Below are 14,099 nucleotides of genomic sequence, written 5' to 3'. Positions count from 1 at the left end.
AAGATGACTGAGTAATGCCCCACACATCTAAAATGCATTGGCGTACTTGTGCTTAATGCAATATACCTTAAATGCAGAATAAATTCAAGAAATGCATGTATGGTTGTCCTTTGAAGCTGAGTAAACAGGCACAGTTTGTATAGTGGAAGCACTCTGTCCTTAGTTGTTCTTGTCTCCCAGGTTTTGGAGGAGTTTCTTAGAGGTGATCTAACACCTACAGTGTGTAGATAAGCATCACTATCTCATCTACTGCAGTGTTTTATCTAACAGATTCTTAAATCTTTGTGCCTAACATCTTATCAGAATAGTTTTCCCATCAAAAAAAAAAAAAAAGAATAATTTGAATTACATCATTACTCAAAACTCATGACTTCATAACATTTCCTAGTGTCATCTGTCTGTATTATTGATAGATGCATCATACTGAGGATTCGATTAAGTTGCTTTTCAGATTGTGGTTTATTTTTCCTCTCAGACTATGGATAAAACAACAAAGTGTTATTTCCATGTTTAAGAGGAAAAGTAAAGCAAAAATTCTTCAAGGTAATGCCTGCCTGTATTTGGGCAGCTTCTCTGCTTGGTAACAATACCTTTGAAGTGAAAATTATTATAGGCATCCATTGGTTATCAGAACAGTTTATTTCATCAGGGACGCGCATGATATCTTTCTGGTATTATTTGAACAGTGGCATCATCTTTCTATAAAACTAGTCAAATATTTTAAATGAATTTTGGTAGGTCTCAAGGAAGCAACAAAAGGCCTACTGGTTATGATTTTGCCTAGTAGTATAACAGCAGGATTTAGACATCATTTGGATGTCTTTCTGCTTTGGGGTGTCATGAAAGTGTTTTCCTCCTGAAATACTGTCTAAAATTCTATCAATGTCAGTTGCAGTAGGAGTGGCCGATTTCATTCTTTCTTACCTGTGTATGTGTTATCTGAATGCTTAATAAAGAATTCCCTGGAGGGGGAAGGATTTAGAAAGATGATGCTGAAAATTTATTGCATATTGTAGAAGAAAGGAAATATAAGCAAAGTTATGATGCCCATGTAAACCTCACAAGGAATGAAGCTTTAAGGAGACCTATACACCAAGGACTTAAGGGCTTCTAGGTACTAGATAATTACGAGTCTTCAGCTGACAATTTCTTAGACACTCAATTACAATTAAAGTAAAAAGGTTCCATCTAATTGCAGTAAGTCTTTAAATTTTTTGTTTTCAACTAACATTGAGATTGTTATTAAATACTAATTCACACTATTTCAGATGGAAAAAAATCTGTTTGTGATCTGTATGCATGTAATGCTTTGAGTTTTTGGTGCCTATGCTGCATTAGTAAATTCTCCGTTTTGCCTTGTCATTTGCTTTTTCCGTGTTCTGAGAAGTCCTGGCCATGTTGCAGCACAAACTCCTTGCACATCATGAAACTTTATTACAGACTTGGTTAAGTAAGATTCTTTGCTGAACCAAGAGAGAATGCTTGTTATTCTTACCAATAACCATTCTGCAATCCGATAAAATGTTCGTAAAATTTCAACAAGTGCAGGGGATTGCCCATTTCATGTCTGTTCCTTCAAAATGAAAATTCTGTGGTTTTGCTCTTTGTGAAAAGCCTCCGAGTTCTGCCCCAGAGGGAGGTGGCACTGTTTTAGTGGTGACTTCTACATGAACAGGCCTATAAGAATCTTGGCTTTTTGGAGAAAGGCACTGCATTAATGTCAGATTGTATTAAATGTGATTGTTAACTTTCAAGTTAGACAGTTGTGAACATGCTGTCTGATTAAGAGAGAAATTGGCATGTATAAGGTGCTAATTTTGCTCTATCTATCTCTGAGAACAAGATGAAGTGCTTGCCTGTTGCATAATAGCTACCTCAGAGTAGGTTTGCATTTGTCTCTGAAAGCAAGATTTGGTGGAGAAATTGCAAAAAGACTTGGTAATCTAAAACTTCCACGTAGGATATGTGAGCTTCCAAGGCTGGAATGAAGGTGTATTGTATGTCGTGAGCCATAATTGACTTTCCTTTCTTGGATTTCTTGGATCTTTCTGGGAGAGTATACTCCTACAAAATTCTTAGAAGTGAAAACATTCTGTTCTTGGATGTAATTTATCTGCTGTTTCTCTGGAAGAAGAAATGTTGATATTCAAATCTTTACGCAAGCAATCAAACTTCTGTCATGGAAAATAAAACTAGAATCAGCGTAATCCAGATTAAATCACTAGAACACTAGATTTCTGCACGGTATCCTTTGTTGCCTTGCTTGATGAAAGAGTTCCAGTCCTTCTATGTGGAAATCGATTCCTTTTCTACAGGCTCTTCTAAAGCTGGAAGCAACTCCAGACCAATTTCCTTGTTCAGTTTTTCTGAATGTTCACAGGAATCTCCAAATAACATGGACAGGCTGATAGCTCTGCAAAGTCTGTCTACTTCAGTGTCATATTTAAAGATCTGAAATATGTCCTCTGTTATCATATAGTCCTTTGTATTCCCTTTCCTTCTGTCCTTTAGTCTCTTAGCTTTCTGTTGTATGTTTTTATTAAAATGCTTGGAAGGCTGCTCTGTGAAGTAATACATTCCTTATACTTGGATTTTCATGTGTTTTAGTGATTTGCATTGCAAAATTTACTAAGTTACTACATGAATTTACTTTTCCTGTTAAATTGATTTCTCTACTCTCATAATTTTCATTACTGGCATTTGAACTGCTCTTACATTGTTGATAACTGAGCAAAACTGGACGAGTTAATCTGAAAACACGTTTTAGCAGATGATGCCTTTCCTGGTGTTTTACCTAATTCTGCTTTTAGAATCCAAAAGCAGAAGTACTCTTCCTTCACCATACGTAAGCCGATTTCTGTAGTTTCCTCATCTTTTCCAGTATTATTTTGGTTCAAAGATACTCACCTAGTATAAATAGTGTTGGCATTGTATTATTTTTAAGCGAAAGTGACAAACTTGATGTGCTGCTTTTATTCCCAGCAGTTTAAAAAAAATGCATTTAAGGAAGAACAGACAACACCAGTGTATTGATCATCTTGCAGCAAGGTGCACATCTTGCTGGCTGTTGTTGCTACTTAATCAATAGGCATGCAGTAAAACTCGGTTTCATGTCAGATCCGTTCTACCCAGTCATTTTGGTTTTGGGTTTATTTTGCAGTCTAGATTCAAAGACCTTTAAATGTTTGAGGGACACCAGCATGCACTGTATCTCTTGTTCCTTCTCTGTTGGCTTTTGCAGTCTTAGAAAACTCTAGGGACTTAATGCCTGAGATCAGTGCTTTACATGCCTGTTACTTACCGCTGAGTATCATGGTTAAATCTATGTACGTAGTTTGGAGGGTGGGCAAGCGATAAGGGGGGAAATTGAAAATTACCATGGGCACCAATCCATGGGCACCAATTTTCAGCCACTATTAAAAGCTCAAACCTGTTTTGGGGGATGCTTTATGATTTTGACAAAACAGCTGAGATTCGTACAGATGATGTTTTGTGACTTACTTTAATGTGTTATCCTGTGATAAAAGCCATAGCTATCAAATATATTTTCTTTTTTTTCCCTGGTATTAAGAGAGTTTATGCTTAATGAAATGCACTGAGAACAGGCTTTTGACATTCTACTAATGCTGTGTCTGAGACAAGAGTTCTTCCTCTTATTTTGTGGAGAAAGGGAAGCTGTTTGTAATATTTTGTTTCTCTCCTGCTGTTACCGTCAGGGTCTTACAGAGGAGCGTTGTTACGCTGTTTGTTCTTCTGTACTTAATGGCTGACGTTTGCTTTCTGAAGAGAAGCACAGATTCTGCCAACCAGCTGTTCTTATTTCCCTGGGTCGTACCACACCACACCGCATTTCAGGAGCTCTCTCATGAGGCTTTCAGAAATACCTAGCTGTTCTTGTCTACCATCTTTCGGTACTGACAGTAGTTTGTCATAAGTGCTGTTAGCATCCCGAAGAGTCCTCTGACTCTTTTCACCTTCAGTTCTGCAGTAAAGATCTCGTACTTGTCCATTAAGCGTGGACATGGAATGCTCATTTCCTCTTTCAGGTGCTCTTTATTTTTGAACTCTGCATTCTAATGATTTAAGTATTGATACAATACTTTCATTTGAATATGAAAGTGACTTAAGCAAATCAACCCATGCTTCTTTGCTAATGGAATTCAGGTACCTCTTTCCAATAGCAAAGATGATTCAGGCTTCACAAGGACAGGAGGCGCGGACCACATGTCAGTCATTTCCAAACTAGTATCAAACTAGAGTTCTGTATATCCACTGGAAAGACAAATGCTTAAACAAGTCACCTGAAAGATACAACAGCTACCCAGGCAAGCATCTTCTGTACCTGAGATGACAAAAAGCCAACGGCTTCAGTCTTTGCTGTATGGTTAGAGAAGACAAACATAAAATCTTTCTATTAGAGGATCTCTGATGCAGCTGCTTTTGTCCATTTTAATTTATTGTACATAGAATTGCTAACACTTTATTTTTGTTTGTATAACATTTTATGTGGCTTGTATGACCAGTGTTATAGATGTAAATATGCTAACTCATAAAGATGGCAGTTAAGCTTAGTTACTTAAAAATTGCTTGTAGTTAACAGTTAATCTGGTGTACACAGAGCATACAAGATGGCTTTTTACTCTAACATCTGCTAGATGTTATGCAGTAGCTAGCAGAAATGGCTTTTCTCTTATTTAAAAAATAAAAGCCAACCTATGAGCTGAGTCCTGTTAACTTCTATAGGTATTTTGTACCCAGATTGCCATGCAATTGGGCATAGTATCTCGTTTCTTTTGTGGAGAGAAAAAGAAACGCGATACTTCTGTGAATTCATCTAGACTGGCTGCTGTTTGATCTACTGCTTAATGGTGGATAGTCCCTGGTGGAAACACTGATGTGTCTGTGAGAGTAATTCATGAGACCTATTTCCTCCTTAATATTAACCTGATGTAGAATTAAAACTAAATTCTACTACAGGATTTTTTTAAATCACTAATCTAAAAGAAAATAATTGTAACACTTTTCAGGATATCTTTTTGTTTTGTGTTTGGTTACTTTTTAGCCACTGTACTTCTCAGGGTTCTGCAAATTACTGCTGAGTTGCAGATGTATCTCAATTTTCTTTTGTCAGGGCGAACTGGTGACTGCATCAAAGGCAATAATTGAGAAAGAATATCAACCAAAAGTCATAGTGAGCACAACAGGACCAAATCCCTTCAATAAACTCACTGATCGAGAACTGGAAGAATACCGCAAAGAAGTAGAAAGAAAGCAGAAGGGGCCAGAAGGTTGGTTTGTCTGTGTGTTGTTTTTTTCTGTAATAGACTTCAATAAAAGCAAGCGTATTACTAATTGGAATGTGGGTTACCTGCAAAGGCCATAGGTTATTTTGCTTGTGTTCCAGTTTAGGAACATTTCAGAATTAGGAATTTAACAAGAATGTTAGAGATAGGGAGGGCAATCCAAGTGCTGTAGAGCATTCTGTAAAATGAATTAATTAAATATATATATATATCCTGAGGTGTTCAGTATGGCTAATTAATGCTCCTATTAGGAACCTGAAAGCTTAAAACTTCAGTCATAAAAGTGTTTAGGTACTGCAGAATATCCCAGATTGTTCTGCAGTGTTTCCCTTAGCACTAGAGATAGTCTAGGGTGAGAGAAGGATGTTGCGTTTTAGCAACAAAACTGCAGTTTTCTAACTCACTGAATCTGTGGATTTGAAAACTTTGGGAAGATAATTCGATTGCTACTTGGAAATGACACATCAGAGAGACTTCCCAAGAAAAAGACTTTCTGAATTACCATAGAATTAGGAGAGAATCTCTGTAAAATGAGATTATTACTGCATGTGAAGTAGTTATCATGCCCTACTTCTGTAAAGTTTTCCGGGATAATACTTCCAGTGCTTCCAATTCATCTGTTGTTAAAGTTTGAATTGAATGATGTGGGAACTGAATGATGCAGGATCTAGAAGTGCAGTTTCTTTTGCAGTGTGTGCTCCCTGCTGCTGCTTCTTGATAAGACAATGTAGGAAGGAACCACTGGAGGCCGTATATGTTCAGTTGCACAAGTATTGGGGTGTCTGGGGGACTGGGATACCGTACTGTCATGCCTGTATAACTGCATACCTTTATTATATCAGTAACATTGCTACATCCTTCTTAGATAAGATACCAAAATATGGAGAGACTGTGTTAGTGAGACAGGCACCAGCTGGGGAACAGAGTGCTTTGCTTAGAAATCAGAACATCAGTGAGCAAAACACTTCTCATAAAAAATCTCTGGGTTTGAAAGGCAGGTCAAAAACCTTTCAAGGAACAGATATGAAGACTTTACAGGATCGAGACGCATCATCACTGTCTAAATCTTTAGATAACACTCAGTTTGCTGCTGCACGGGTTTCTTGTCAGACCATGCAGCCAGTCATCACACATCTTAACCAAGAAGAGCCAGCTGGGCCGAAGTCCTCCCAAAAGGAATTTCATACTGCAGTGATCAAAGCACTAAGGTCCAACCCCGACCTTTTGACTGAGGCCTCAGAATATGGTACAGTTGCACTTGCGATCTAAGGAACAAACTCTGTCTTCATCGTTTGGAGATTCTGTCAGTTGACTCCTATCTGTGGGACTGATTTCACTGTTTAATTGTCTAGGTGAACTGTCTGGAACAATGATTCTGTGTTGTTCCTGATGAATGGTGTACCCTATTAATTGCTCCTTTGCATCCAGGGCTATTTAAACCTGGAAGCAACAGGGACCCTCCTTACTAATAGCAAATATGCAAACCACTGTGAAATCTGTTTTGAATCATTCAATTACTGCATGTTTCTCTGATCAGCTGTGCAGTCTTTCATTCTTTTCTTTTTGTATGCAAATTTATTTACTCTGAGTTTCAGTAAAAAAATTCAAAGCAAGCAAAAGTGCATTATCTTGTGTTGGTCTGATAGCATCCCCCTTCCTATTTGTTTGTATCTTCCTTGTGATTTTTCTCACAAGTTTTCTTCGGACAATATTCTGTCCCAGCCCATAAACCATTGTATTATTCAAATACTTTTATTAAAGAAAAAAACGAAAACAAAACAAACAGAACAGCACAACTGTGACTTGAACAGTGTTGTTAATACCAAGCTGTCACTTAATTTTCTTTTGCTTGTTTTGATATTATTTAATACCGTGGCAGAATTTTGATTCAGAAAAATGTGTTCAGATTTCTTGTGTTGGAAGCAAAAGGACACTTTTGTCTTTTCCCACGCTGAAGCATTTTGTCCGCCTCTTTAATTTCTGTTTGTCTACACCTGCAGAACCTTCAGAAGATGGCAGACAACAGAAAGAGCGAAGTCCCCCTGATCACACTTCAGCACGCACTCCTCCCAGCACACCAATTAAAGTAGAGGAAGGTATGTTCTTCTGATTTGGGGGCCAGGGGAAGCCAGTAACTGCATCATTAGTGACTGACGCATGAAAATATAGGCACTAGTATCTAATAAAGGTAAACTATTTCTTGTATTCTATTTTTATACTACCTAAAACATACTACACTGAAGTGTAAGTATAATAGGAGTTCTGTTTACAATAATAAAGAAGTGTGCATTAATATGAAGACAAATTTTCATCTCTTCAGAATTGCCTTGTCATCTCTTGGTGTTTCTCAACTGATTTACTTGTTTGTGTATTTTCTGCAAGAAAGACTTGCTCTTACGAAATGAAATGTCTGATGGTGAACCAGATACTAATTAGTTGCTTTGGTAAATCTCCTTCACTGATTGCACATTTCTTAAACATTATTGTATTTGGATTACACCTCAGTAAATGTTTTTCCAACTCAGTTTGAATCTTATTTTCATTGTTTGCCTGACATGGTAATTTTACCTGACATGGTAATTTTGATTAAAATGAGACAGGGCTGGCAGAGTGTAATTTCCTCAAAAGAAAAAAAAAAATTTGAACAGGTGTAATCTAATTTTTTGTCTTGTTTCCTTTACCTTGTACATTGGATATATCACTTGTCTGTTAGTCTTCCATTCACTACTTCATCTCATTCTGTTTTCTATAAGAATGGTTGCAACCATTCTTCTAATTTAACACAATGGCTGTTATGAATGCATAGATTCTCTATTTGTGCTTTTTTCTTCTTGTGGCTGCGTTACAAACAGGAGATGGATATGCTAAAGAGTACCTGTTACCATAGTAAGTATCATTCCATACTCTGACCTGCTTATGTGCTTTGCTTCACTCTTGCTTCTTTGTTTACTAATTTTTTGTTGTTTTGCACTTTTAAAAAGGCAAGCTTTTTCAGTTGAGACACTGATTTCCGTAGTTCTTGATTTCATGAAACTCTAGGTAGTTACAGATTATATGTTAAAATGGCCCCCCCCCCCCCCCTTTGAAAGAGACTGTAGAAGTGACATTGTGTGTTTCCATATCTGTGTCTGACTCCTTATAGTTTCAAAAGGAATAGTCTGAAGTTGTCCTTCAGCTATAGCTGAAACAGGTCTGGGAGTTTCTGCCCCAACAGTTTTCTGCTGCCTGCACAGCTTACACTTGGTGATGAAAGTTCCTGATCTATTCCAGTTCAAAAGTGGTACCAGTGATGTAGATCTGAACTAATCCAGCACACACCTACACAGAAGTGGAAATGGAATTAATCCTCTGTTACACGTAAGCTGTAGGGAAACTCAGCTTCCAGCCAAGGAATGACAGTGAGTGGTGGCAGCAACTTCTGCAGCTGTTTCAGCCAGATCTGCAGGGCTACATCAGATTATACTTTAAAGTAATAAGGATGTTTGGCCCACTCCATTTGTATGTCCTGTTGTATCTGAAAGCCAGTGTTTTTGTCATAGATACAAACATCAGATTACATCATAGACGACTGTGGTAATACTAATAAGGTTCTAAAACCTGAAAATTCTACACTGAGAACTCTGTTCCACAAACTTGTATGGGTGTATGTTTTTAAGCACAAACATACAATGCTTATTTTACAGACCTGAGTCATTGAAAATGCACACCATGACAACTCTGACTGGCAGAAGTTGTGCTGAATGACAGTGTTCTCTGTATACAACTACTTGATTTTTTTCTCATATTCCTGTTTAAGTGTAGCTGAAGTCAGAAGTGTTTTATGTTTGAGTTATAGCCTAGTTTGTGTGTTTGTCCATACGTTTGTGTTTAAAAAACAAGCAAGTAAAAACATAAACCTTTATTTTCATACATGTTAATTGTAAACACAAGTATTAATGTTACTTTTCAAAGCTCTCTTATGCCACGATATATTTTATATATAAAAAGGGAGAGCATGGATGTAGACTTGATTATTCTGAAGGGAGAAAAAAAACAGCATGAAACTTTCTGAGGTACTGTTGAATTCTTAAACTGTAAATAGTTTTTTTTGCAGCAAGATATAATTTGAAACCTTCTGGGCTACGTTACTGAAATCCATCAAGTAAAATAACAAGCCTTTTGCATATTGTATGCTTTTTAGTCTAATGTAGAATTCGTTAATCTCACTAATTCTGTAAAATACTGCTCTTAGTGAGCTAGATAAACAGACTTTTGTTCCATTCTGTCTTATGTTAATTTCTTTAGTAGAGATGATGGTAATTTGACAAAGTGGGAAGGGTTGCGACAAGTTTATTTTAAACTTGTTTTAAAATAATAAGAAATCTGACCAACAGATAAGGTGCCTGTTCTAAAACCAACCCTGCTAATGCTCTCTATTAATTCCTGAAAAAGTAAAATCCAAACCAAAAAGAGTGGAGTGGTAGTGAAGAGCTGTAGGTAGTACTTGTTACGTGTATATATATGGTGGACATTTGTACTGGTTAATCTAGAGCTTCAGGAGGCAGCTCGTAATGTACATAATTGCTTTTTTACTCTGTTTTAAATCCTGCCCGCTTTATAACTTTAAAACTTCTAACTTGTGCATTCTGTGTGTCTGGAACTGAATACTAGCGTGTTTTGTTTACTTAACATATTAGATGTTTGTGGTGCTCTAGGCAAAACCTGTGAATACCTGGTAGGAAACCAACATAACAGCCCTGTAAGAGATACTACAGGACAGTAAGTCCCTTGTGGCAGAAATAAAGTCGCTGTCCTTTCCATAAGAAAAATTGGGAAGTATCCAGTATTTTCTCTAAGTTCTTGTGAAAGCTGTCACTGTTTTGGAGGATAAAAAAAAAAGATTTTAACTTTTAAAAGTGGAAAACACACATGCCTTTCTTCTGTGCCTAACAATGAGTATGGCCTGGATTTTGTTCTAAATTCCTCCTTATGTAACATCAGTGGAGATATATTTGACACAGCTAAGGAGAAACTTCCCAGCTTCAGTGCAGTGTTGAAAAATGCAGGAAAAGTAAAGTGATCATTGTTGTGTACATATGCACAAAAGGGCTTTCAACAGAACATCTCCAAAGCATAGTGGTGAATGAGAAAGTTGTTACAATTTGAGAGTAGTGGTAAAATTCACCTTTGGACACGAAGTTGCCACTGAATTTTTGATGGTCCATTTTTCTGGGGTGAGATTTGCTGTATTGCATAACCTGCTGAGCTTATTAAATTTGATAAACTACATGGATTTTACTTCTAAGAATCCGTAATATATATTCATATATCTTGCAAAAGAAGTGAAGCCTTTGTGATGGGAAATGATATTCAGAAACCACGTGTTAGACCTCATGCAAGAACATTGTGGAAATCCATGTTTTACAATTAAAAATTGGCAAGCCAACAGTTTAGAAATTAATGGATTTGCATATATCAGCTATAAGTCAGCACTTCCTTTTAAACTTGCAAGGATAAAACTGAAAAATTAATCAAAATTCTGAATGTCATGGTGCTCCCTTCAATGCCAATGAAAACTGTAGGTTTAATTCCTGCTTACTCTACTCAAATCTCATGTTGCCTTGCAAGTGATACACACTAAACATGAGAGAAATCTAAGCAGTTGCTTTCTCGCTGGCTGACACCCACAGAATGGAATCGAGCTTTATCTCTTCTGTGGTAAGAATCCTAAAAACAACCAAAACTTTTGAATATCTTATTTCTATCTTTGCTGAAAGCTAAAGAAGGGTAGACCTATTACAAAGGCCTTTATGCAAAGTAAATATTTTAGTTTATTTTTATAGAGTGCACTTACCATCAGCTTGCTTGGCTTTCCCTGCCCGAGGGACACGAGTGAACTAACTGGGTCATTATCTGTCCGCCCATTAGAGACACAGCAGGACCAGACTTACAAAGATGACAGTGATGCTGCAACTTTCAAGCAAACCCTCCCAGATCTCACCCCTGACGAGCCTTCAGAAGCACTCAGCTTCCCTCCCTTAGGAAAGGAGGAAGGGAGATGTGATGAAGTGTCCAAAAGCCAAACGGAATCACCTGCAGTGGAAAATAAGGAACCCCAGTCTCAACCTGCTGAAGAGCCGGTAACACCGACAGCTGAGGAGGGGACAGCAGCTGATGCAGGTAGTGATGAATCTCCAGGAAAGTCCCCATCGAAAAAGAAAAAGAAGTTTCGCACTCCTTCCTTCCTGAAGAAGAGTAAAAAGAAGAGTGACTCCTAAAGGCCAAACACACTGCAGAAACACTGTCATATTTTAAAATTCATTAACCACTAGAATGTACCAGATTGTACTGAGTGTTTTGTCTTATTATGTAAATGAATGCAACAAGTAATCCAACCAGCCCCTCGAGTTATGGCTTGATTGTTTAAGGTTATAACCAGAAATTAACATCTGAAAAGGTGCTAATCCTGTGTTTTCAGCAGCTACCGCAGATCTGATCCCTACTTTCTAATCAAATACCAATGATTTCCACGCAGAAGTCATTGAACCACTATTTATACTTTAAAGCCCACACCGCTTTACAGGAGAATAAGTTTTCACAATTAAAAATGCAACACAAATTGCTTACCACAAGAAGCTTTCTCTTTCAATATTCTGCTCAGAGTCCCAAGTAAATTTCTTCTTAAATGTTGACTTCTAGAGAGGATGCTTTTGCAGTGGTGTTTTCAAGGGGATGTATTGAACTGACACGTAAGCTTCTGCAATCTTGTGATTACAGATCATGTTTTAGCAAAGCTTTGAGACTATCCATTCCTCCTCTCTTCCTCCCCTCTTCTGACTATTGTAACAAAACGAAGGTGTGTTTCACTTTATTTTACGTCTGGCACTTGAAATCATCTTTGTCTAGGAGGACTGAAATAACTGGCGTGTTCCCGCTCATGTGCGTTGAAGGAGCCCAGCCTTTCCAGTGAGTACAGCTTGGGGGAAATCTGTCTTTCAGTCTTGCCTCCCTAGGAGTCATTCATATGCTAATTGGGCTGTTAGAAAAGGTTAAAAAGTGACTGCCAGAAGCTTTCCAGCTGGTGATGTGAAGCCTGGGCAGCTGTATTTTAGGCCTTAGCACGGGTTTATTGCACCTGCTTAAAAATACATCAGGTGCACATACAGACCTGTTGCATATAAACCCTATTCGCGGCCTTTTGTGTTTATCCCTTACCATGATAAAAATGTAAATGTGTTACACTATTGAACCTTTTTTTGATATTATTTTCACTAAAAAAAGACGCCACACTGGCATTTCTTTATTTTTGTTGTTGTTGCCAGCAGTAAAGTTCAGAAATCCCAGCTAACCTTCTTAATGATGTATTTTCACAGATGTTTGCTATGTTTGTTTAATATGTAGCATGGTAAAGAAAATCACTTTCACTACTGAATTACCTATTTTCCAGTTATTGCCATGCTTCTGTCTATCACTAATCGTAAAAGTAGTTTCCAAATCTGATAGATAAAGCTTGCAAGAATTCTCCAGAAACCGTACGTAACTTACCCCAGCCCCAGGCGGGGAAGGCTGTGAATCGTGTGCGGTTTCCAGTATTAGCATTTCTGGTTGTAACAGCAGAAACCACTGAAAACTCCTTCGTGTGCGGGAGAGGGAGATGCTTTGATGTGCAGCAAGGGTCAGTAACAATGTGGATGTTACCTTGTAGGATAATGTATTAATAACCATTGTGATTGATAAAATAGCAGGAAATTAATGCCTTACGATTAATTCATGCAGTAGAAGCATCGAGTAAGAGGAGGGTTCAGCAGCTGGGTGCAGCTTTGGATTAGAAAGGCCTACATTAGGCCTTGAGGCGTGGTGATGCCTTGGACTGGTTTCAGACAGTGGAGGGAAAACAGCTGAAATGGCAGAGCTGTAAGGCTTCAAGTGAGGGAAGAGGTTTGGAGGTAGTATTGAGTACCACGAGAAGTGTAACGTCACCTGTTCTGGGATGGAGAGAGGTAGGGCGGGAGCAGGAGCAGCAGGAATCACTGTGCGCGAGCCCCCTGAACAGTACTGTTTAGTCAGGACTGCATGGCACTAATGGCTTTGAGCTTGTACTTTAACCTTGTATGTCCTCTGTACACTAGGAAGCATACAATACTTATTTTGCTAAATTGTGTTTTATTGCAGGGTCGTAATTAAATTACTAATTGCTCTATGTTTCAGTTCATTAATGGAGTCCCTCCATTTATCTTGACCACATATGCAATGACTTTTAATTTCTAATTTTGTAGTTTGTTCTTTTAATTCTTTGTATTACAATATGAAATGTAGTCATGTATGGTATGGTTACACACTTTGGGGCAAAATAAAGTCCTGTATTTTTCTTTTTCTTGTATCATTAAGTTCTACTCACAAATAAAACTCTTTAAAAAAAAAAAAAAAAAAAAGTCTTTTCCCCTTCTGTTTTCTAGTTTTATTCTACACTGTTTAATTAGCTCCATTTTCTGTTAATGATTACTGTGTTGATTAATGACTGATTTCATGTATTCCCAGAAAAATACTTAAATTGGCTCCCGTAGGGCTTCCTTCCTAGCATTCCACCTGAGCAGTAGGCAGGAGTGACACCAAAAAGCAGCAACAACCAGGTTTAAGCTGAAGGCCTGCCTGGGGGAAGGCGACGGGGTTCTTCCCTACTACACCTTTTCCCCTCTCTGCCGAGAAGCCTCTGCAGCCCTGCCTGGGAGTTCTCACCCTGTCGGCAGTGGTCGGCTCCTCGGGGAGGTTTCTGGCTCCTGCTGTGGAACTCCGGACTCCAATCTTGCTCAGCGATGT

General features: G+C 38.0%; 1 protein-coding gene across 19 annotated transcripts in view; it reads left to right on the top strand.

Moving 5' to 3' along the window:
- The window catches only part of ADD1 (adducin 1), a 59,880-nt gene extending 46,166 nt beyond the window's left edge, over positions 1-13,714 (top strand). For 6 of the 19 annotated variants that reach the window (XM_035325706.1, XM_035325704.1, XM_035325707.1 and 3 more), the window contains 4 exons: positions 5,132-5,288; positions 6,298-6,549; positions 7,304-7,399; positions 11,211-13,714. In XM_035325706.1, the coding sequence (XP_035181597.1) occupies positions 5,132-5,288; positions 6,298-6,549; positions 7,304-7,399; positions 11,211-11,560 (855 nt within the window). In that variant the 3' untranslated portion in view covers positions 11,561-13,714. Of the gene's footprint in view, positions 1-5,131; positions 5,289-6,297; positions 6,550-7,303; positions 7,400-8,155; positions 8,191-9,587; positions 9,631-11,210 lie in introns of those variants that run through there. The other 13 variants (XM_035325712.1, XM_035325711.1, XM_035325715.1 and 10 more) reach the window with 6 other exon arrangements.
- The last annotated feature ends 385 nt before the right edge of the window (positions 13,715-14,099 follow it).

This window comes from Oxyura jamaicensis, chromosome 4, assembly GCF_011077185.1.
Source record: "Oxyura jamaicensis isolate SHBP4307 breed ruddy duck chromosome 4, BPBGC_Ojam_1.0, whole genome shotgun sequence".
Classification (NCBI taxonomy): Eukaryota; Metazoa; Chordata; class Aves; order Anseriformes; family Anatidae; genus Oxyura; species Oxyura jamaicensis.
The sequence above is the reverse complement of the archived record's forward strand: the minus strand, read 5'-3'. Positions and strand labels throughout refer to the sequence as shown.